This window comes from Hypanus sabinus, chromosome 3 (genome assembly GCF_030144855.1).
Source record: "Hypanus sabinus isolate sHypSab1 chromosome 3, sHypSab1.hap1, whole genome shotgun sequence".
NCBI classification, from domain to species: Eukaryota; Metazoa; Chordata; class Chondrichthyes; order Myliobatiformes; family Dasyatidae; genus Hypanus; species Hypanus sabinus.
Window position 1 is genome coordinate 162,275,046 of NC_082708.1, and position 26,147 is coordinate 162,301,192.

Sequence of the window (26,147 nt, forward strand, 5' to 3'; positions counted from 1 at the left end):
CCTGCCTCAGCTCAGAGGGATAACCTCTATCGGCACCCTGTGTTAGAGGGCCCTCTGCGGTGTGAACAATCATGGAGAATTCTCTTCTTTTTATGTCTCAACCATATTGCTATCATTCAAATTATTCCGTCTAGTTTATTTTCAGTTACCAGCTTTAATTTTACCTTTAAGTCCGATTTACTCTTTCCAGTCATTTCTCTTAACTAATCTGTACTCTCTGTACGTTCGCGTCTGAATACTTGCAGCTTTTCCCTGTAGCTTGACACTCTGGTTTGAGTGGAGCGTCCTTGCTGCACTGGCTGCCATGACTTCCGCTGAATCTTCTCCAGTAGCGACTCCAGTTAGGTGATAACTTTTATGGGTAGTCCCCGGTCCGCCAGGTCCGACGTTGCCTCCTCCACTGTAGCATAGGTTTTTGTCCCTTCATTGTAAAAGACTCTTAGCCGAGCTAGGTACAGGGCCTGGAATCTGATTTCGTTTTCCTTCAGGACCCTCCGTGCTTCCACGTATTCCTTCTGTCTGGCAAGAATCCCCGGTGCTTAATCGTGGTCAAAGCTGATTTTACAGTTGCTCCATGTAAAACCTTTCTTTTGCCATGCCAGTTTAAGCACTTCTTCCTTCGTTCTGTAGCTAAGAAATCTGAATAGAGTCGATCTGGGCTGGGCGCCTGCCAGAGGCTGTGGTACTAATGCGCGGTGGGCCCTTTCTATCTGTAGGTCTTTTGCGTCTGGTATGTCAAGGTTCTCTCTAAGCAACTTCTCCATAAAGGGAATCACCAATCCGAGTTTACCTTCAGCTCCTTCAGGAACACCATGGATCCTCACATTTTCCCTTCTTGGTCTATTAGCTTCCACTGGAGCTGCTCTTATAGCTTTAGCATTTCTGAATCACTTCCTCTGAGTTTTGCAGTCCCTACAATCCTTGCTTCGGCTTCATCTAACCTCAAATTAGTTTTTACTATTGCTGCTTTAATATCTTCCAGCTGTTTGTTGTTATCTTGTCAGAAATCATGAATCTCTTTGAGAATCAAAGTCAGGTTCACCGACTCTTCCTCATTACCTCTGTCCTGGCTAGTCATGGAGAAGCTAGCCCCTTCGAGTTGCTGCAACTCGTATTTATCAGCATTCTGAGCAGACTTTTTGTTCTTATACTTAGACATCATCCTTGCTCCTTTTGTTGATACAGTTATATGATACTAAATATTTGTCTAATTTCAGCTTTGGGGCAGTTTATATTCTTTTTTGTTGAGAGACCTTTCCCTATGCTGCCATTCCTTTGGTAACCTGGAAGTCCTCCTATTGATTTATTATTTTGTATTTATTATTGTAACTTGTAGTTATTCTTTATGTATTACATTGTACTGCTGCCACAAAACAACAGATTTCATATCATATGTCACTGATAATACACCTGATTCTGATTCTCAACCTATGTGGATGAGTGCAGTGGCAACTCCTCTCAAGAAACCTGTCACCATCCAGGGGAGAGAAACCACCTTGATTCGCAGCTCACCAATCACGTCGAATATCAATTGCTTCGGTCTGCAGTACATGTAGTGGCTCTTGTATGCCTCATCTACAAACTGCACTACAGTTAATCATTCAGAGTTCACCAACAGCATCTCTAGAAACCTTACACTCTACAAATAGGGGAAGGGTTACAGATGCAGAGAAACACCATTGTCTGGTGTTACCTCTACAAGTCACACACAATCCTGACATGGAAATACACTCAGTTGTCACTTTATTAGGAACACCTATACACCTGCGTGTTAATGCAAATATCTAATCAGCTAACCGTGTGGCAGTATAAAAGCACGCAGGTTCAGTTGGTGTTCAGATCAAATATCAGAACGAAGAAGAAATGTGATCTAAATGAATTTGAGCATGGAATCATTGTTGGTGCCAGACTGGGAAGAGCAGCTCTCAACACACATGTTAAACTTTAAAGAGGATGGGCTACAGCAGCAGACCAAACTGGGTTACAATCCTGTAACTAATAAAGTGATCACTGAGTGTATATTGTCAGCCCTTCAAATCACTGGTTCTAAGTTCTGAAACTCCCTTTACAACAGTACTGCGGGTGCACTTTCATCAGAATTACTGTAGTAATTCAAAAAAAGGACTTATCACTGCCTAATCACAGGTAGTTAACATTGGAGTAGTGCAAACTGGCTTTTCCTGCAATTCCCAGGTTGTGAAGGTTGTTAAAATACTTGAGGATCATTACTGACGAATTTCTACATCGATGTACTGCAGCTGGGACAATCAACCTCTGGTGCTCTCTGACCAGTGTTTACATACTCTCCCTATAACTGTAGGGTTTCTTAAGCTGCTCCTATTCCCTCCCACACCCAAAGTTGACCAGTGTAATATGTAAGAGGGTGGCAGTTTCTGGGGTTGGTTGAGGGGAATGTAGAATAAGTGTAATTGGATATTTGATGACTGGCATAGATTGTTTTCATGCTGGGTCTCTGACTTTATAAGCGGAATCTTCTTTCTTTATCCTTTAAAACCTCTCATGTCCACTGATTACAGTTTTACCAGGACTCTGTGATGCCACACTCATTCAGATGTTCCTTTGATGTCTAGAGAAGCTTCTCTCACCTCAACTCTGGAATTCAGTCAACATTGGAACCAAGACTGTGAAGATACCTGAACCTGAATTTTCCTGGTGAAATTGTAGATGTGATTGACCAGATGAGATTTGTCTAGTCTTTTTTTTAGTGAACAGAACACACTGGGACAATGCTCTGTGTGGTCAGGTGATGGCAATGTTGTAACTATTCTGGAATAGCTTAGCTAGAGGTACAATTTGTTTTGAAGAGCAGATCAAACTAATTTTAGGGAAGGTTCATCATGACTTAATTGCTCTTCAGCTCTGTGTATTTATAAAGCACAGGATCCCTTAAGGTTTTTAACCACCTTCATAACCTACCCTGTCACTTTCTATGATATATATTCTATTGTTCATTTTCAGAGGTACAGAATATGGAATCTTGGACCACCAAATACAGTAAGCTCGTTCCAAAGCAATGGAACAGGTTTGTACAAAGCAACTGGAAATTATGCTAGTTCAAGTCAACTAGTATTAAAAAGGGTCAATTCTTGACATTCAGGTAATAATAATTCATGTAAAACCAGTAGACTAACCTGAACTGTGGCTTTAGGAACCCAAGCCAAAGCAATAAATATTTTTTCCTTTAAGTTAAATCCAGAGCAGTTTACCATTAAAAATGTTACCAAGATTCTGATTACAAGAGCAATGGTTAGAGTTGCGATTCCAAGTCCTAGAGGGAAAGATCGAGCACATTATTCAACAAGTTCAGATTACAGATGTTAATAACCTATGCAGAACTGCTGAACAAACATGATCTCCAACATTCATTACAATTTGACACACAAGTTGACAACTAGTAACCGTCAGAGCTGAAATAAAAATAGAAAGCACTTGAAACTTTCTCAGTAGGTGAGAAAGCACGTATGGTTAGAGAAACAGAACTATGTTTCAGATCAATGACTTTTCATAAGAACTGTGTTAGGATGCTGCCATCAGACAGCTTGAGAGAGCTGAAGACTCACACCTCATGATTCAACAACAACTTTCCCCATTGCATCGGATTTTTAAACTAACCTGAAAACCCTTAATACTACTTCAGTCTATACATCTTTTCTCTCTCTCAATCTTGCATTAGTTTTGTTATGTTATTTTGGACTCATATAAATTAAGTATAATTTATGTTAATTTAAGCTTCCGTTAACTTCTGCTTATCCTTTTCTTATTGCGCTGCTGCCGCGAAAAGCTATTTACAGGGCATTGAGTGCAAATGATAAGGATAAATTTGAACTTGAATTGATAGGATGAACTTGAGGACAATATTAATGATGCAAGTGATGGTGATGCTGGGTGCAGGTGATAGAGACAAGGAGGGGGAGGGGGAGGGATGGAGAGAGAGCTCATGAGACAGAGGGAGAGGGAGAAAAACACATGCTAAAAGAAGTAACTGAATGAGAACAGTAAACAAAGTAACTGTTAAAATTATGAGAGGCAACAGACTGAAATAAAGGACAGGAAATAATCAGTGTGTCTGGCAGCATCTGTGGAGGGAAAAAGACAAAACTAATGTTAGAAGTTGATGATATTTCTTGAAAACTAGCTAATTTGATACAAACTAGTAGGAATGCTTATGACTGGAAGACGATACACTGTTTCTTAGTTTATGCTTGATTCAATTTCCTGTTTTTCTGCCCTCAATCTTCGCACCCCGTCCCCCACCATCCCGATTAAAAACAAGGCCCCTTTGTTCTCACTGTCCATCCGACCAGCCTCCATGTTCAACAGCTGATTCTCAATCATTTCCACCAACTTCAATGCAATACCAGCATTAGAGATATTTCCCTTCATTTCCAAGCATTCTGAAGGACAGCTCCCCTCAATGTTCTGATTTATTTTCTATCCGCATTAAAACTCACTTTCCTTCCCATGCCCATGCAACATCTGCCCTTCAATGCCTTATTTTCCCCAATATACAGTGCCTATAAAAAGTATTCACCCTCCTTGGAAGTTTTCATGTTTTATTGTGCTACAACATAGAAAGAATATAAATCTACCTTGAGCAGGTTGTCCTCAAAAACTGAGTGACCGGGCAAGAAGGAGACTAGTGAGGGAAGCCACCTAGAGATCTATGACAAATCTGGAGGAGGTACAAGCTTCAGTGGCTGAGATGGGAGAGACTGTGCGTACAACAACTGTTACCCGGTTGCAGCTATATAAGAGAGTGGCAAAGAGAAAGCTACTGTTGAAAAAACTTGTATGAAATCTTGGCTAGAGTTTGCCAGAAGTCTTGTGGGAGACTCTGAGGTCAGCTGGAAGGAAGTCCTATGGTCTGATGAAACCAAATTGAGCTTTCTGGCCATCAGACTAAACCCTATGTTTGGCGTTAACCAAACAATGCACAGCATCAAAACACACCATCCCTACCGTGAAGCGTGGTGGTGGCTGCATCATGCTGTGGGGATGCTTCACTGCTGCAGGCCCTGGAAGGCTTGTGAAGGTAGAGGGTAAAAAGAATGCAGCAAAATACAAGCAAATCCTGGAGGAAAACCTGATACAGGCTGCAAAAGAACTCAACTTGGGAGAAGATCTGTTTTCCACCTAGACAATGACTCCAAGCATAAAGCCAAAGCTACACAGAAATGGCTTAAAAATAACAATGCTAATATCCTGGAGTGGCCTAGTCAGAGTCCAGACCTCAATCCAATTAAGAATTTGTGGCTAGACTTGAAAAGAGCTGTTCACTCACAATCCCCATGTGGTCTGGCTGAGCTTGAGCAGTTTTGTAAAGAAGAATGGGGAAAAATTACAGTCCAGATGTGCAAAGCTGTTGAGGGTTTAAACTAATTTGGCAGGGGGGATGGGAACCAGAGTGATAGGGCTGAAGATGGGGCAGTCGATATACAAGTAGATGTAGTGTGTAGTGAGGTTGTGAGGAAGTTAGGCATATGTAAGGGAACAATTGCACTTAGTGGGATGAGTTGAAGTGTAACATAGGGCAAAATTGAAAAGGATGATGAATACAGGACTGAAGGCATTACAGTATAATTAAAAGCACACAGTATATGGAATAAGGTGGATGATCTTTCAGCGCAGTTAGAGATTGGCAGGTAAGACATTGTGGGCATCAGTGAGTCGAGGCTAAAACAAGATCATAGTTGGGAGCTTTACATTCAACGATACACAAAGTATCGAAAGGACAGGCAGGTAGGCAGAGGGAGTGGAGTAGCCCTGTTTGTAAAAAAATGAAATCAAATCCTTAGAAGGAGATGACATAGGATTGGAAGATGTAGGATCCTTGTGGGTAGAGTTAAGAAACTGCAAGGGTAAAAAATATAGGAGTTATTTACAGACCTCCAAACAGTAATAAAGCAGTGGGATACAAATTACAATGGGAGATTGAAAAGGCATGTAAACAGGGCAATGTTACAATAGTGATGCAGGATTTCAATATGCAGGTAGATTGGGAAAATCAGGCTGGATCCCAAGTGAGGAAGTTGGTAGGGTGGCTATGAGATAACTTTTTACAGCTGTTTTTGGTTGAGCCCACTAGGGGAAAGACAATTCTGAATTTGGTGTTATGCAGATTTGATTAGGGAGCTTAAGGTAAAGGAGCCCTTAGGACCCAGTAATCATAATATGAAGGAATTCACCTGCAGTTTGAGAGGGAGAAGCTAAAGACAGATGTATCAGTATTCCAGTAGAGTAAAGGGAATTACAGAGATATGAGAAAGGAGCTGGCCAAAGCTTATTGGAAGGGAACACTAGCAGAGATGATGGCGGAACAGTAATGGCTGGAGATACATACACAAAATGACCAGAGTTTCTGGGGGCAATTCAGAAGATACAGGATAGATGTATCTCAAGGATGAAGCATTCTCCCCTGACTGTGCCATCCGACCGGAGAGATTTTTGATTCATCGGATGGACCGCACAGCGTCTTCGGATAAGACAAGGGGAGGTAGTGTCTGCCTACTGATCAACACTGCGTGGTGCTCAGACACAGTGGCACTGACAAGCTCCTGCAGCCCGCACCTGGAACGCCTGTCAGTGAAGTGTCGTCCCTATTATCTGCCTCGGGAATTCACCTCAGTCATAGTGTCAGCGGTCTACATTCCCCCCCAGGCAGACATGGAGTGTGCTCTGAACACACTGTGTGCCAACATCAGTGAACTTGAGACCCGGTATCCGGAGGCTTTGCTCATTACAGCCGGGACTTTAACCAGGCCAACCTCAGAAAAGCACTGCCAGTTATACCAACATGTCTCCTGCTCCACTAGAGCCCCAAATATATTTTACCTCGGCTACACAGTGGTCAAGGATGCCTGCTGTTCCGTCCCACGACCTCACTTCGGAAAATTGGACCATCAGGCCATACTCCTCCTCCCGGCTTACAAACAGAAACTGAAGCGGGAAGTCACAGTGTCAAAAGTGGTGCCGTGTTGGACAGAGAAAATGGATGAGGTCCTCTGTGACTGCTTTGAATCGGTGGACTGGTTAGTATTCAAGGACTCAGCAGCTAACCTCGATGAGTATGCCTCAGCTGTTACAGACTTTATCTGGAAAAGCACAGAGGACTGTGTGTCCCGCAAAATGATCCGGGTATTCCATAACTGGAAAACTCGGATGAATTATGATGTCCAGTCCCTTTTGAAGGCTAGAGCTGCAGCTTTTAGGTCCGGGGATACCAGTCGCTACATGGAATCCAGGCGTGAACTCTGGAAAGCCATTAAGAGTGCCAAGAGGCAATATCGAGCCAAGTTGGAAGCCCAGGCTAACCAGAGGGATGCCTGTAGACTATGGCAGGGTCTAAATGAGATCACTAGGCACAAAGAAAAGGCTGGGAATATCAATAACTGTAGCGCTTCTCTTCCTGACGAACTTAACATATTCTACGCAAGATTCGAACAGAAGAGGAACGTCCCGCCCCACTGGATGAACCGGACCTGCTGGCATCGAGATTCATCGTCACTGAGGAGGACTTTAGAAGGGCCCTTTTGAAGATAGATCCAAGGACGGCAACAGGCCCAGATGGTGTCCCGGGACGGGTTCTCTGGGCCTGTGCAAGCGAGCTAGCTGGAGTGTTTGCTGACATCTTCAACTGCTCCCTGCTTCAGTCTAAGATCCCCTTGTGTTTTAAGAAGGCAACAATAATCCTGGTGCCAAAGAAGAGTAAGGTGGCATGCCTGAATGACTATCGACCTGTGGCTCTAACATCAATTGCTATGAAGTGCTTCGAACGATTGGTTATGGCACACATCAACCATAGCCTACCGGTCAACCTCAACACTTTGCAATTCGTCTACTACGGCAACAGGTCAATGGCAGATGCCATTTCTCTGGCACTACATTCCTCTTTAGAACACCTGGAGAATAAAGACGCATATGTAAGGCTCCTTTTCATTGACTACAGCTCTGCTTTTAATACCATCATTCCAAATAAACTGATTCCTAAGCTCCGGAACCTGGGTCTTAGCACTCAGATCAGCAGCTGGATCCTCAACTTCCTCACAGACAGGACCAGGCTGTAAAGATAGGGGGCAAGCTCTCCTCTACAATCACTCTGAGCACCGGTGCCCACAAGGCTGTGTACTCAGCCCCCTGCTGTACTCACTGTACACCCATGATTGTGTAGCCAAGTTTCCATCGAATTCAGTATACAAGTTTGCTGATGACACCACAATTGTAGGCCGTATCTCAGATAATGATGAGTTCGAGTAAAGACAGAAAATTAAGAACCTGGTGGTTTTGTGCGAAGACAATAACCTATCCCTCAATGTCAGCAAGACGATGGAATTGGTTGTTAATTTCATAAGGAGTAGTGGACCACACAACCCCATCTACATCAGTGATGCGTAGGTGGAACAGGCCAAAAGCTTTAAGTTCCTCGGGGTCAATATCACAAATGACCTGACGGTCTAACTGCCAAGAAGGCCCACCAGTGCCTTTACTTCCTGAGAAAGCTGAAGAAATTTGGCCTGTCCCCTAAAACCCTCACTAATTTTTATAGGTGCACTGTAGAAAGCATTCTTCTAGGGTGCATCACAACCTGGTATGGAAGTTGTCCTGTCCAAGACCAGAAGAAGCCGCAGAAGATCGTGAACATAGCCCAGCACATCACACAAACCAATCTTTCATCCTTGGACTCACTTTACACTGCATGCTGTTGGAGCAGTGCTATCAGGATAATCAAGGACACGACCCACCCAGCCAACACACTTCTTGTCCCTCTTCCCTCCGGGAGAAGGTTCAGGAGCTTGAAGACTCGTACAGCCAGATTTGGGAACAGCTTCTTTCCAACTGTGATAAGACTGCTGAACGGATCCTGTCCCGGCTCTGGACCGTACATTCCAAATATCTGGACTCGTCTCTCGGTTTTTTTTTGCACTACCTTACTTTCCCTTTTTATTTTTTTAATTTATGATGTATAGATCAGCCATGATGGAATGGTGGAGCAGACTCAATGGGCTGAATGGCCCAATTCTGCTCCTATATCTTATGGTCTTATGTAAATAGGAGAAAAGAAATAGAATTTCAATTATTTAAATACTAGTAACAATAGGAAAGGCACATGTCAAAATGCAACAAACCCAGACTATCAACTTGAAACAGTTATATTTGACAAACTGTGGCCTGATAGCCATATGGTATTGGTCCAGATTTTGCCAGGTAATGAGTTGACTTGCCATAATTTTCCTCTGTAACCAACAACAAATCTGGGATGTCCATTTGCCTGGGTGCAATTGCAGAAATCCAGCTACAAGCACTGATTCACTGCTGGAAAGCAATCAGCACTCTGATGGTAAACAACCCTTTGGTGGGTGAGAAAACCTGGCCTAAAGCTTTATACTTCTTGAACAACTCTTTAGCCAGAGTGTGGTGAATCTGTGGAATTCTTTGCCACAGGCAGCTGTGGAGGCCAAGTCTTTACGTATATTTAAGGCAGAGGTTGATAGATTGTTGATTGGTCAGAACATGAAGGGATACAGGGAGAAGGCAGGAGATTGCGGCTGAAAGGAAAGGAAACAATGAAATGTGCAGCAGAGTCAATGAGCCAAATAGCCTAATTCTGCTTCAATATCTTATGGTCTTGTTGGAGAATTCTGTACCTGTCTAAGTGAACATTTGGAAAGGCTCAAGTAATTCTTTCTAATAGAAGTTTTCTATTGGCTTGTTAAGTAAACAAAGATGTTTAAAAATATTTTGTAACTTTTAGGTTCCCTTTGAAGTTTGAATATTTCAGAAACATTTAGCATTTAACACTGCCTAAACTTGAAGTTTGATTCATTTGTGGGTGGAAATTGTTTTGGTCATCTGGAGATGATGCTCCTTATAAAAGCCTGCCATCAAATATCCTCGTAGCAGCTTCAGCATGTTCACTCTTTTTCATTGCCTGAAAAAAGTCAGTTTTCCTACTGTCAGACAAGAAACTATGTTAACTATTCATTTGCCAAAGCAAGTTCTCAAACAGCATGTGCACAGTTGAAAGAAGAAAACAAAAATAATAAAGAAATAAGAAAAAATCAAAGATCATATCACAACAAGATCATCCATTACTGCAATAATGTCTCAAGAATGGAAATCTATATTCCTTCATTGCCAATGACACGAAATGATATAATTCATATTCCATGCATAGCATTCTACAGCCACTGGTTCCAAGACCTCCGAGCTGACACTGCCATCTTTCTTCTGGACAAACTGACTTAGTTCTTCCTTTATGGATGAAGCATCTACTGCCTTTACAATAATGGCCAGTAGAGTACACCCAGGGATAGTGGATGGGGGATAGCAAGGGCACTCACTCCACCTACAGCACATTAGTTATATACAGAATAGTCTAGGTGCAAAATATATACAAGCTCATACTGCCCTTCCAAAATTGACCCAATTTTAATTCTGGTGCATGCCTGTGTCATGAAACTACCAGAACCACAAATGAAAATATAACCTAATTCCCCACATTTAATCCGAGCAGAAACTTTCATTTCCAGTAATATTAAACCTGAATATACAGTAGTAAAGCACAGCAGTAAAAGTGTGTGTAATTAAATTATAAAACAATTAAGTAAATGAGATTTCAATCACCATTCTTAATATTTAATTTTCTTACCAACTGTATATGGGTTTAGAGAAGTAATCGATATTTCTGCACCAATCAATCCGAAGAGTAATGGTTGAAAAATGGCCCAGGCATGGGCAGTGATAGCTTCAGCTCCCCCCTAAGGCAAAGGCAAGCAGTTTCAAACACTTGTAAATTTGCAGGAGCAAAAAGGCATTGAGTCACCTTTAAATATCACATCAAACAACAGAAGTCGTAACAGAGATTTTAACACTTCCACTACAATCATCATCAGCACTGGTGCCCCATAGGACTCTTCAGCCCCTTTCTCTACTCCCTGTACACTACTGTGTGGTGAGATTTTGCTTTCAACTCCATCTACAAGTTTGCAGGTGATACCACCATAGTGGGCCATATTTCAAATAACAATGAGTCAGTGTACAGGAGGGAGGTAGAGAACTTTGTGACTTGATGTCATGACAACAACGTTTCCCTCAATGTCAGCAAAACAGAAGAGCTTCAGGAAGGAGAGGGGTGGTGGTGTACATGTTCCTGTGTATATCAATAATGTTGTGGTTGGGAGGGTTGAGAACTTTAAGTACCTAGGACTGAACATCACCAATAGCCTGTCCGGATCCAACCATGTAGATGCCATGGCCAAAAAAGTTTACCAATGCCTCTACCTCCTCAGGATGCTAAAGAAATGTTTGTCTTGCACTGGATTTCCAACATCAGCAATAATTGTAGTGCGCTGTAAGGTTGCATTGCTAATGTAAGGCCTCTCTGTAATGTTTCACTGCTAATGTAATGGCTTCTCTGTAACAGCAATGTTTGGGTTATGACTAGAGATAACGGGGTTTGGAATGCTGTTGTTGTTTCTTGTGGAAGAGAGATTTTCGCGGTCTTTGGTCAGCAAAGAAGGAAGATGCGTCTGGAGAAAACTGGTAGACCACCAGTGGACTGGGAGTGAGGGTCTCAAGGTCAGCAACGCTTGGAGGAAGTTGATGGTTGATGCATGGCCATATTTGTGAGCTCCAATGTGCACTTTTGACTTTTCTCTTAAAATGGACCCTTTTTCTTTTTATTTTCTTTATTAACCCTATATTCAGATTAAGATTTATAAAGTTTAATCAGTGAATTGCATATGTCTAATATTTTGTGGTGCGGATTTGTAACTGGGCAACACATCACGCAGCATCCACACAAATGAGATTTCTCAGTTTGGCGGGCCAGAAGCTGTCTTCCCCTAGACAAACACATGCTGGCCGAGCCTGAGGGTTACACAGTATTCTCCCAGTTCTCCAAATTTACATTAATGTATAATGAAAGATTCCATTTTGAAGTTAGATCTACAATAATGAAGTGTTCTGGTCCCACCAATGGGACAATGTATGTTATTTGAGTAATTTGTTGTAATTTTTAAACAAATGCAGTCATTACATATTAAGCATACTTCACAGCAACTGTAAGTTTTCAGTAAACAAACAATAATTATGTCAGATGCAAAGCCCACTTGTTAATTCTTCATTTGGAAATTATGCAACTAATCAAACCATCTGCTTCCATTACATTAAATTCATCTCTTGTTACACTACCTTGCCATCAACCCATCCAACTCCAGCAAGAAAAGCCATGACAATGGTGCAGAGTCCTCCAGAACCAGGGAAACCGAAGAGGCCTGTAGCAAAAATAGCAAACACAGCCAAACCCAGAAGGAGGTAGGAACGCTTCATCACAAGATCTTCCTACAAAGAAAGATAAAGTTCAATCAAATTCTTGCTTTTGTCTTACAGCATGAGTAAACAAGAATGCACATATTGTTTCTATGGAAAACAGTAAATAAAACATTGTGTTGAAACTAAAATTGTATTGTTTAGGTTATATTCTTGCTGTTAGAATCAAAATCAGGTTTATTATCACTGGCATGTGTCATGAAAATTGTTAACAGCAGAAGCAGTTCAATGCAATATGTAATATAGAAGAAAAACAATAATAAATAAATAATTTGAATACATGTATACTGAATAGTTTAAAATTGTTCAAAAACTGAAGTAATATATATTAACAAAGTGAGGTAGTGTTCACGGATTCAATGTCCATTTTGGAATCAGATGGCAGAAGGGGAGAAGCTGTTCCTGAATCACTGAGTGTGTGCCTTCAGATTTCTGTACCTTCTACCTGATGGTAACAGTGAGAAAAGGGCATGCCCTGGGTGCTGGGGGTCCTTAATAATGGACTCTGCCTTCCTGAAACACCGCTCCTTGAAGATGTCCTGGGTACTTTGTAGGCTAGTACGCAAGATGGAGCCAACTAAATTTACAACACTCCACAGCTTCTTTTGGTCCTGTGCAGTAGCGCCCCTTCACCCCCAGACAGTGATACAGCCTGTCAGATTGCTCTCCATAGAACATCTATATAAGTTTTTGAGTGTTTTGTACTTAAGTAGGACCCTTAAATATTTCATTGTCTAAAGTTGTACACAAATACTCTAGAACTGAAGTGGTGCCATTTATGTGTGTATATTTTGTTAGGTAAAGTCAATTTGCAAATGTGTGCTGCTCTGGCTGTTGTGGGAGTCAGAAATATGGATTCCTGTGCTTCAGACATTTAACTTCCAGTACTGCAATAGTCTCTAATATTCTGTCCGATACATTTCATATGATTGGAATAATTTCCACTGGGCTACTTAATGATCTAATATCCTTCTCAAAGATCCTCACTGCTTTCCACATCATGGTAATTTTTGTTTAAGAAAACCAAGAATAGCCACTAGATTTTTTAAAAATAAAAATGAAAAATGTTATAAATACTCATTTGTTCAGGCATTGTTGATGGAGTGAGAAACAAGGATAACCTTTCAGGTTGAAGACCTGTCATCATAAATAGGAAAAGTTAGAAATAAGGCAAGTTTGAGATTGTAGTGGAAATAGGGAGAAAGTAAGAGGAAAAATAAAATATCATGACAGTATGGAGAGCCAGAGAGGTTAAATAATATTATCACAAAGATGTTGATAATGGTATGTTTGTTGCGGCGTGGAAGGCAAATTAAATCTGAAATACCAGAAGACAGAAAAGAAAGAAAAGCATGTTGGATATGAGATGTAAATCTGGAAAGGTTAATTATATGATATTCAGTAATTTTACATTGAATGCTGAAGGCAGCAAATTAAAAGATGAGGCATTGCTTCACAAACTTATGTTGAACTTTGCTAGAACAATGTTGGAGGCCAAAGTCAACGAGATCCCTATATAAGTAAGATGGAGTATTAAAGTGATATTAACTTTTTTATTCTCACAAAAATGTTGTAACATCTGTTAAATATTTAAAGCATTTTGTTTTTTTTTCAGATTTTCAACATCTACCAGATTTCACTTTTGGAGTGTTTTTTTTATACACTTTTAACAATATTATTCAAACTGGATGAATTGGGCTGAAACATCTGTTTCTGAGCTGTATAGCATTATGAATCTAGATAACAGCTGTATTTTCATCCAGTTTATCTATCTAAACGTATGTATTACAATATTCTTCTCAGTATTAATGACATTGTATTAAATTTAATCATCTGAAGCATACTATTATTTTCTTCCTGATAGTTACTGTTGGCATGAATACTAATATAAATTGTACAGTCTAGACAAGTTTCCAGGTCCACATTAATAACAAATGGCATTTCATCCACCTTTGCAGATGACACTAAAATAGGTGTGGTTGTTTATCGTTTGGTGAATATAGTTATCAGGATTAACAGAGGGATTCTGACCAGCTTGGTTAGTGGGCAAAGGAATGGCAAATGAGGTTTAATTCAAATAAGTACAAGATATTGCATTTTTGCAGGACAGATAATAGTACAGCTTTCAAAGAAAATGGTAGAGCCCTGGGAGTGTTTTAGAACATAAGGGCCTAGGTGCACAAGTACAATGTGCCCTGAAAGAAACATTGCACATAGACAGAGTGGTGAAGGTGGCAGTCAGCACACTGATCTTCATCAGACAGGGCACTGAGTTGAGATGCTATGTTGTGCTGTTATGTTGCAGTTGTACAGGACATTGGTGAGGCTGCACTTGGAATATTGTGTTCAGTTTTAGTCACTGTGCTATAGAAAAAAATACCATTAAGCTGGAGAGAGTGCAAAGGAGATTTACAAGGATGTTGCTGGTGCTTGAGGGACTGAAGTAGGGAGAGTTTGAGGAGAATGGGATTTTTATTATTGGGGCATAGGAGAATGAACAGTGAATTTATAGAGATGTATAAAATTATGGGTAGCATAAATAGATAGGGTTGGTGAATCAAGAACTAGTGGATAAGTGCAGAAGGAGAGAATAAACAGAACCTCAGGGGCAACCTTTTCACCCAGAGTGGCCAGTATATGGTATGAACTGCTAGGAGAAGTGGTTGCAGCAGATAATTTAGAAGTACTTAATAGGTAAACACAATAGATTTTGCAGATGTTGGAAATCTTGAACAACACACACACAAAATGTTGGAGGAACTCAGCAAGTCAGACAGCATCTACTGAGTGGAGTAGTTGATGTTTTGGGGTGAGATCCTTCATTAGGACTGGAAAGGAAGGGGCAGAAGCCAGAATAAGGAGATTGCTGTTGAGTGGCTTCGCTCTATCTGCCACCAAATATAGGATCTGCCAGTGACTAACCATTACAATTTGACTTTGCATTCCCATTCTGATATGTCTGCACATTACCTCCTCTACTGTAATGATAAGGCCAAACTCAGGTTGGAGAATCAATACACTCATATTCCATCTGGATAACCTCCAACCTAATGCCACAAACATCTATTTCTCCACCTTCAGGTAATTTCTCCCCCTCCTTCCCTCTCTTTTTTATTCCCTTTCTCTTCACCTCACTTACCCATCCCTTCCTTCTACTGCCCCTCCTCCTTCCCTTTCTTTCATGGTCTACTGTACTCTCCTATTCAATTACCTTTTCTTCTGCCCTGTACCTCTTCCATCTATCACCTCCAAGCTTCTTTCTTCATCCCCCTCTTCCCCACCAACCCATCTTCCCCCTCACATATCACCTGCTAGCTTGCACTCCTTCCCCTCCCCCTACCTTCTTATTTTAGCTTCTGCCCCCTTCCTGTCTAGTCCTGATGACAGGTTTTGGGCTGGAACAATGACTATTTATTCCTCTCCAAAAATGCTGTCTGTCTTGCTGAATTCTTTCAGCATTTTGTGTGTGTTGTTCTAAATTTAAAAGGATAGGAAAGGTTTTTAAAGGTATGGGCCAAACTTAGGCAAATGGGACTAACTTAGATGGGAATCTTGGTCTTCATGTACCAGGTGGGCAGAAGGACCTGTTACTGTGCTGTATTACTCTATGACTCTATGTTAGTCATAGTAATTTCAAGGCAGCAGTCTCATTTCAAGGCTCAGGTAGTGGTTAAAAATCCTACAGGTTTTATTCCTATTATTATGTTGTATATATATGATAATATATATAATGATCATTCATGTGCTCATTATGGATGTCAGCGCTAGTTTGAATAATAACAGAATTACTTCAGAAAGCTCAGTTAGGCAAAAGATGGACAACTATTTCATTAGTAAAATAATTTCACAACACATGCCATGGATAATAAACCTGATTCTGACAAAATGATAAGATCTTCACTGTGGCAAAAAACAGCCTGGTCTTAATAAGTTCACCTTCGTTCAACAATGGATGTAAGTTCTTACACATAATATAATTAAGGTTTGAGGTTGGAAAATATAGGTATGTAAATAAAATGTTACATTGGGAATTAAAATTGAACAACAACAACAAAGGTGTTGTGTTTCAGTGAAACCACCTCTAGCCTTTTTGGTTTAACTGCTGTTTAACAAACTTGATGTGTCACTGCACAAAGATGCAAGAATACTATTAGATCCTTCTCATCATTGGCTTTCATTATTGTCACTGAAGTTTAGGTGTTTATGCACCTTTCACCCTGCAACTTTTCCAAGTTAAAAGCCACTTCCCAGATCTCAGATCAATCTCATAATTCATCTAGATCTGTCCCTGATGGTTGAACATTTTTCAAAATCCTGACTCTCATCTATATCTTAGTTTATTTACAAACTTAATCAATTTCCGAGCACACAAATAGCAGATAACAAGTGTCCCAGTACCAAAAGGTATGAACAATCACTGCTGCCTGTGTCCAAATCCATTAATAAGCACTTTTTGCCTACAGGCTATCATTCAATACTCAATTTAGTGCAGCAGATTACTCCCAAGTTGAATAGGTTATAACCTGTTGTTGGAGTCATTCGAAAACATTATTGAAAAATTTCTGAATCTCAAGGTAGAGCAGGAGACACAATCGACAACAAATACCAGAATCTGGAGCATCACAAAAGGCATTGAAGCAAATGGTCTGGCAGCTTTTAAGGAGCACCCTCAGATATATGGGCCAAACACAGGGAAATGGTGTGTGACCTTCTGAATCCCGATCCATTGTCCTGGAACATCTTCACAAAATGCACTCTCAATCTCAAAGGTAAGTTGGCTATACCTGATATGGTTTCTTTGATCCAAATAATCCTACATCACATTCCTATCCAAATCTTTAAGCACTTTACCTGTTATTAATGTCAGGTTTGAATTAACAGATCACTTCTGGGCTAATTCTGAATCATCATTTCCATATGATACAGCAATTGAAGCCCAGAGCTGAACTAGCAAATTCTGCTCAATGGAATCATCTGAAATAAGCGAAGTACAGGCAGAGTGAAAGGAAAATCCACCTGCTGTCATCCTCAGTTTAATAATCCATTGCACCTTCTGGTAGAATGGTGGCGCACTCAGATGTAGTAGCCACTTGGGGTCCAAAGGTGCATTTGTTTGAATTCTAAGTCTTTTTTGTGATCACAAGTCACTGCTGGATACTAAGAACATTAAGTATTGCAGAACTAATCCATCAACGACTTGCTTGATAGCAATGGAACTGGACTTTTCTCAATTCCTCCATCTCCGCTGCATCCTTCTCTCAATTTCTCCCTCTCCACCACATCCCTTCTCTCAATTCCTCCCCCTCCATCACATCTGCTTTCAGGGTGAGGCTTTTCATTCTAGAACAAAGGAGATATCCTCCTTTTTCAAAGAAAGGGGCTTCCTTTCTTCCACCATCAATGCTGCCCTCAACCATATCTCTGCCATTTCATGCATGTCTGCTCTTACCCCATCCTCCCACCAAGCTATCAGGGTTCCTCATGTCCTCACCTACCACACCAGCCTCCACGTCCAGAACATAATTCTCTGAAACTTCCACCACCAAACACATCTACCCCCCCCCCCCCCCCCAATCCGGCTTTCTGACATTCCCTATGCAACTCCCTTGTCCATTCGTCCCTCTCCACTGATTTCCCTCCTGGCACTTACCCTTGTAAGTGGAACAAGTGCTACATCTGCCCCTACACCTCCTCCCTCACTACCATTCAGGGGCCCAAGCAGTCCTTCCAGGTGAGACGACACTTCCCCTGTGAGTCTGTTAGGATGATATACTGTGTTTGGTGCTCCTGATGTGGCCTCTTGTATATTGGTGACACCTGACATAGATTGTGAGACCCAACGTAAATTGGGAGGCCGCTTTGCTGAGCAGCTATGCTCCATCTGCCAGAACAAGTGGAATCTTCCAGTGGCCACCCATTTTAATTCCATTTCCCATTTCCATTCTGATATATCCATTGATGGCCTCCTCCACTGTCGGGATAAAGCCACACTTAGATTGGAGGAACAACACCTTATATTCCATTTGGGTAGCCTCCAACCTGATGGCATGAACATCAATTTCTCAAATTTCCAGTAATGCCTTCTCCTCTTCACCATTTCCCATCCCCTTGTCCCTCTCCTATGTTATCTCCTTGTCCACCCATTGCCTCCCTATGGTGCTCCTCCCCCCCAACTTTTTTACTTTCTTCCATGGCCTTCAGTCTCTTTCACCAATCAACTTCCTAGCTCTTTGCTTCATCCCTCCCCCTCCAAGTTTCACCTATCAGTTGGGCTTTTCTCTCTCCCCTCCCCCACTTTTCAAATCCTCTCCTCAGCTTTTTTTCTCCAGTCCTGCCAAAGGTTTTCAGCCTGAAATGTCGACGTACTTTTTTCCATAGATGATCCCAGGCCTGCTGAGCTCCTCCAGCATTTTGTGTGTGTTACATGAAACTGGACTTACTTTGTATCATTGTTGAGTTGTCGCCTGGACTTGCTGCGTATTCTTGTGCTGAGGTGGAGTACCATGCAACAAATGGAGCGAGTGAATAGCTTGCACATTTTTATTGGATTACAAGACCCCATTGGACTTTGTTAACATAGAATATCACAACACTGTTCATTGGTGAGACTAATTGCGGGAGTACTGTGTTGTCTTTACTGTGACAAGGACTAGGCTTTGGCCGCAGGGTCATCTTGGACACAGTGGCCTGTTGCAGCTGGCCAGGGGAGAGAGTAGAAGCCTCTGAGGGCATACCAGCATCGTGTAGGGCTAGGGGCTGGCCCCTCCTGTCAGTGATGCCCTCCAGCATTCACTCAGTGCTACTCTTCTATGTTTATTTGGTGCTACCCTCCAGTGTTTGCTCAGTGAAAGAGCAAGCTGGACCAGGACAGTCTACAGTCATGCCATTCAAGGACTTGGACTATATTATAATTCTTCTTTGTGAATGTATGTTTTTCTGAAATCTTAACCATATATGCTATTTGTGCTATGTGATGTTGGTAATGTGTTTTGCATCTTGGCCCCAGAGGAACACTGTTTCGTTTGTCTATATTCATGTATGGTTGAATGATAATTAAACTTGAACTTGAGCTTGAACATATCAAGGTCTCATGTGCTTCTGATCATTCAGTGGCCAGCATATCAATAACGAACAGAGGGCTGTTGCAAAACATTCACTCCCAATGAAAAAGTGTCTTGAAGAAGGTACACACTCAAAATGTTGGAGGAACTCAGTAGACCAGGCAGCATCTATGGAAAATAATAAATAGTCAACATTTCCATAAGACCATAAGACATGGGAGTAGAATTAGGCCATTCAGCCCATTGAGTCTGGTCCACCAATTCACCATGGCCGATCCAGGATTCCACTCCAATACACCTGCCTTCTCACCATATCCTTTGATGCTCTGATCAATCAGGAAACTATCAACTTCTGCTTTAAAAATACTCATGGACTTGGCCTCCTCAGCTGTCTGTGGTAGAACATTCCACAGATTCACTACCCTCTGGCTAAAGCAAATTCCTCCTTATCTCTGTTCTAAAAAGTCACCCCTCAATTTTGAGGTTGTGCCCTCTAGTTCTAGATACCCTCACCATAGAAAACATCCTCTCTACAACCACCTTATCTAATCCTTTCAACATTTGGTAGGTTTCAATGAGATTCCCCCCCCACCCCACGTTTTTCTAAATTCCAATGAGTACAGGCCCAAAGCTGCCAAACACTACTCATATGTTAACCCTTTCATTCCCAGAATCATCCTTGTGAACCTTCTCTGGAGTCTCTTCAGTGATAACACACCTTTTCTGAGATATGGGGCCTAAAAGAGTCGACAAGACTCCAAGTGCAGCCTGACTAGTGTCTTATAAAGTTTCAGCATTATCTCATTGCTTTTATATTCTATTCCCCTTGAAATAAATGCCACATTGCATTTGCCTTCTTTACCACAGACACAACCTGTAAATTAATCTTCTGGGAGTCTTGCACAGGAACGCCTAAGGCTTTCTGCACTTCTGATGTTTGAATTTTCTCCCCATTTAGATAAAAGTCTGCACTGTTGTTCCTTTTACTAAAATGCATTATTGTACATTTGCCAACACTGTATTTCATTTGCCACTTTTCTGCTCATTTTTCCATTTTATCTAAGTCTACCTGCAATCACATTGCTTCCTCAGCACTACCTACCCCTCCACCTATCTTTGTATCATTCGCAAACTTTGCCACAAAGCCATCAATTCCATTATCTAAATCACTGACAAAAAATGTGAAAAGTAGGGGTCCCAGTACTAACCCCTGAGGTATACCACTAGTCACTGGCAACCAACCAGAAAAGGTCCCCTTTATTCCCACTCACTGCATCCTGCCTGTCAGCCATTCCTCTATCCATGCCAGTACCTTTCCTGTGATGCCACAGAATTCTAACCTGTTAAGCATCTACAGTAAATGGCATCCACTGCCTCTGCTTTGTCCACCCTGCTTGTTACTTCCTTGAAGAACACTAATATTTTTGTCAGGAATGATTTCCCTTTACAGAAACCATGCTAATTTTGACTTATTTTATCATTAGTCTCCACATACCCCAAAACTTCATCCTTAATAAAAACTCTAGCACTTTCCCAACCATTGAGGTTAGGCCAACTGGTCTATAATTTCCTTTCTTTTGCCTTCCTCCCTTTAAAGAGTGGAGTAACATTTGTAATTACCCAATCCTCCAAGACCATGCCAGAATCAAATGATTCTTGAAAGATCATGACCAATGCATCCATTATCTCTTCAACAACCTCTCTCAGGACTCTGGGATGTAGTCCATCTGGTCCAGGTGACTTAACACCTTAAGATCTTTGAGTTTGCCTAGCATTTTTCCTCTGTAATAACAATAGCACTCACTCCTGCTCACCGACACTCACAGACCTCTGGCACACTTCTAGTGTCTTTCACAGTGAAGACTGATGCAAAGTACTCATTAAGTTCATCCGCCATTTCTTTGTCCCCCATTATTACCTCAACAGCATCATTTTCTAATAGTCCAACTTCAACTCTCACCTCCACCCTTTATATAACTGAAAAAAAATTTTTTTTGGTATCCTGCTTTATATTATTGGCTAGTTTGCCCTCATATTTCATCTTTTCCCTTCTTACATCTTTTTAAATTGCCTTTTGTTGGATTTTAAAAGGTTCCTAATCATTAAACTTGTCACTCACTTTTGCTCCCTTATTTGCCCTTTCCCTGGCTTTAATGCAGTCCTTAACTTCCCTTAAGAACTGCCTACCCCTGCCATCTAAGAACTTCTTACTTTTGTGGGATCTGTGCCTTCTGAACTATTCCCAGAAATTTCAGCCACCTCTACTCTATTGTCATCCCTGCCAGTATCCTTCTCCACTTCACATGGGCAAGCTCCTCCCTCATGCCTCTAATTCCCTTTATTCCATTGCAATACTGATACATGTGACTTATGCTTCTCCATCTCAAATTGTAGTAGGGATTTAATTATATTATGATCACTGCCTCCTAAGGGTTTCTTTACTTTAAGCTTCCTAATAAAATCTGGATTATAACACAACAATCTAAGAGAACCTTTCACCCAGTAGGCTCAAGCACAAGCTGCTGTACAATGCCATCTTGTAGGCATTCAACAAATTCCCTCTCTTGCAATCCCTTGCATATTGAAGTCCCCTACAATTGTAACATTATCCTCATTACATGCCTTTTCCAGCTCCCTTTGCAATCTCAACCCCACAACTTGACAACTATTTGGAGGTCTATATATGATTCCCATAATGTATTTTTTCACCCTTACAATTTCCTAACTTCTACCAACAAAGATTCAACAGTCTCTGACTCTATGTCACCTCTTTCTAAAGATGTCATTTCATCTCTTACCAACAAAGCCAAATCACCGCCTATGCCTTCCTGCCTGTCCTTTTGATACAAAGTATATCCTTTGATGTTAAGCTCCTAATTTCCAGCCTTCTTTCAGCCATGACTCAGTGATGACCATGAACGTCATACTGACCAATCTCTAATTGCGCCACAAGTTCAGGCACCTTATTCTGAATGCTACGGCCATTTAAGTACAGCACCTCAGTCTCACATTCTTCGCTCTTTTGAATGTTGTCTCTGTGTACAATTTAACTCTTTGCTCTGTCTGTATTTGTACCCAATCATTGGCTTGTCCTTCCTTACATTCATGTTACACCTATCATCTACTTGTAAACCTACTGGTTCATCTTCACCTCTATCATACTGGTTCCAACCCCCCTTTCCGTTGTTAAAAATGTACCACAGCTCTGAGGGGCCGAAGGAGCGGGAGCAGCCCCCTCCTTCCGGAGAATCGCAAGATCGCTATTAATTCGGGTCTCGGAAGTGAGAGACAATGCAACGGTTTTGGCCATTGTTCTTAGAGGCACCTGTGTGACGTGCATGTCCCTGCTACGTGACAGCTACCATGGATATGGACACCCTCGGGCAATGTGGGGGTGGAGATTGCATCACCCTACTTTGACAGACATCTACAACTCTGCAAGTAAAGATAAAAGCGGACTGCAGGAGGCAGTACCCCAGCAACGCACCAGAAGGACACCCTCGCTCAGTGCTCCCGTGGCTGGAATCCACTCAATGCCACGTGCGCTCCTAACTCCTTTGCCTGGGGAGCGGGTGGCTGATAATACCGAGAAGGACTTCGAACTAACAATGGGGAAACAACGTTCCCCTGATTTTACGGAGTGGCTTCATAAAGACCCGGGCAAGTTTTCTTTCGTTTTTCACCGATCCCTCTAAAACACATGAAACCCAGCGATTCCCCGAAAGGCTAAGGTCTGCAGACTTCTGAATGACTTTTATATTTCCAACGGACAAAATATTATCCCCTAGACAACAGTCGAGATTACTTCTTAATGATGATTATTGCTATACCCGCGCTTTAGATTGAGAATTGGTGACGTGCATTATCTGAATGTTTGTATTAACCTTTCTTTTGTGCCCCTTTATAAATAAAAACGTTTGAAAATAGTGACATCAGACTTCAACAGACCTCTCTATCTTTGCTGGTAAGTTATCCAGTTACGGGATACGTAACACCGTATTAGTTTAAACCACTCCCAACACCTCTAGTAAAACTGCCTGCAACAATATTGGCCCCCCTCGAATTCAAATGCAATCCATCCCTTTTCTACAGGTCCTAATTATCCAGAAATATGAATTCCTGCCTCTTGCTCCAATTCTTCAACCGGGATTTAAACGCCACCTCATTCTATTCCTGTCCTCTGTCGCATGGCACAGGCAGAAAGCCCAAGATTACTTGACATCCTGCTTTACAGCTTCCACCCTAACTCCCTGTATTCTGTTTTCAGGACCTCCTCCCTTGGTTCTAGCTATGTTGTTGATACCAATATGTAGCATGACTTCCGGTTATTCACCCTCCCTTCAATCTACCATCCAACTTTCTTCTCCGCATCCACAGAATCGCCTATCTGCCCCCCTAGCTATACTGTCCCCTATTACTAGGTTTATTAGTTTAACTAGTTTGGCACAACATTGGACAAAGGACCCGTTCCTGTGTTGTACTGTTTTATATTCTTTGCTCACTACAAATGAGTGTTTGATGCTCTGCTTAAAATTGGTAGGCTGAAGGGTCTGTTTCTGTGTTGTCTAACTCTTTGCCTCTAACTTATAACAGTGTTTTTGTTGTTTTCTGTTGATTAGATCTGGAAATGCTTCGTCATTAGCTGAATGATCCTTAGCGTAGTGTGACCCACTGGCAGGGTGTTTGCAAGCACTCACTTTCCACTCTGTGCCAACGTGTTTACAACAGAATCTCTAAAACATTTATGAGACATTAGGCGTCAATGCAATTTAATCATCATTCATTAATCTATTTCAGATGTACTTGGTTTGCTGACTATCAATTATTGTAAAATGCATAGATCCAAATTGCTATAGACCTTACACAAATTATTACTTTGCACATAGGGCAACTCCCATTAGGTGAAATGATTTGTCAACATCACATAATTGCACACCTTGCTTTATTACAAAATTCCAGCTAAACCACAGAATGTTCCGATGTTCGAAAAAAACAGGCAGAAAGTACACAATGCATTACTGAGTCATGGAAATCATTCTCAAGGCACTGTTAAGTGACCTACATAATGTAAAACTATTCAAAAGCTTTCAACACTTAGGGAAAATCTCTCCTTGTTGTTTATAGGTTATATAATACAATGAAGAACACACACTGAAAATGAGAAATAATAAGTTAATAACAAGCTGAGCTTTGTAGTACATGAAAAAAGAATTGTGCACATGCTGACCTCAAAGAAATCTGTCCTCAAAGCTTTTGTTGTGTTTATGGTGTGAACTTCCCCTTTACTGGTGTCATTTTGTTGTCATAGAAACATAGAAAATAGGTGCATTTGGCCCTTCGAGCCTGTACTGCCATTCAGAATGATCATGGCTGATCATCCAACTCAGAACCCTGTACCTGCTTTCTCTCCATACCCACTGATCCTTTTAGCCACAAGGGCCATATCTAACTTCCTCTTAAATGTAGCCAATGAACCGGCCTCAATTGTTTCCTGTGGCAGAGAATTCCATAGATTCACCACTCTCTGTGTGAAGAAGTTTTTCCTCATCTCGGTCCTAAAAAGGCTTCCCCTTTATCCTTAAACTGTGACCCCTTGTTCTGGACTTCCCCAACATCAGAAACAATCTTCCTGCATCTAGCCTGTCCATTCCCTTTAGAATTTTATACGTTTCAATAAGATCCCGCCATCAATCTTCTAAATTCCAGTGAGAATAAGCCTAGTCGATCCAGTCTTTCTTCATATGAAAGTCCTGCCATCCCAGGAATCAATCTGGTGAACCTTCTCTGTACTCCCTCTATGGCAAGAATGTCTTTCCTCAGATTAGGGGACCAAAACTGCACACAATATTCTAGGTGTGGTCTCACCAAGGCTTTGTACAACTGCAGTAGAACCTCCCTGCTCCTGTACTCAAATCCTTTTGCTATGAATGCCAACATACGATTTGCCTTTTTCACCACCTGCTGTACCTGCATGCCCACCTTCAATGACTGGTGTACAATGACACCCAGGTCAATGCACCCCCCCCCCCTTTTCCTAATCGGCCACCGTTCAGATAATAATCTGTTTTCCCGTTCTTGCAACCAAAGTGAATAACCTCACATTTATCCACATTAAATTGCTTCTGCCATGAATTTGCCCACTCACCTAACCTATCCAAGTCACCCTGCATCCTCTTGGCATCCTCCTCACAGCTAATACCGCCGCCCAGCTTCGTGTCATCCGCAAACTTGGAGATGCAGTTTTGTGAATGACCTCTGGCATTCACAATGTCATGACTTCAAGATGGCTCAGGATTCAACCACACTGTAGAATTCTAACAATCAGCAAATTAGAAAATGCAAAGTTCTAATTTTTAGAAATTTCTCAAACATAATTTTTGAGACTAACTTGTAAATAAAATAGGTACTTTAACATCTAATTTTATAATGCATGGAGTAATGAAATAGACTACATACAGAGTTGTAGAGTCATAGAAAAGTGCAGCACAGAAAAAGGCCCTTCAGTCCATATAATATGCTGAAACCATTTAAACTGCCTACACCCATTGACCTGCTGTGGGACCAAAACCCTCCATATCCCTTATCATCCATGTACCTAACCAATCTTCTCAAACTGTGAAATGGAGCTTGAATACACCACTTGTGCTGGTAGCTCATTCCACACTCTCAAGACCCTCTGAATGAAGAAGTTTCCACTCATCTTCCCCTTAAACTTTTTACCTTTCACCTTTACCCCAA

General features: G+C 41.4%; 1 protein-coding gene across 11 annotated transcripts in view; it reads right to left on the reverse strand.

Annotated features, from left to right (window-relative positions):
- Positions 1-26,147, reverse strand: part of LOC132391847 (sodium/hydrogen exchanger 9B2-like) — a 204,951-nt gene that overhangs the window by 12,537 nt on the left and 166,267 nt on the right. For all 11 annotated transcript variants that reach the window (XM_059965538.1, XM_059965534.1, XM_059965535.1 and 8 more), the window contains 3 exons: positions 12,211-12,360; positions 10,667-10,775; positions 3,153-3,289 (listed from right to left, as the gene is read on the reverse strand). In XM_059965538.1, coding sequence (XP_059821521.1) covers positions 3,153-3,289; positions 10,667-10,775; positions 12,211-12,360 — 396 coding nt within the window. The remainder of the gene's footprint in view (positions 1-3,152; positions 3,290-10,666; positions 10,776-12,210; positions 12,361-26,147) is intronic.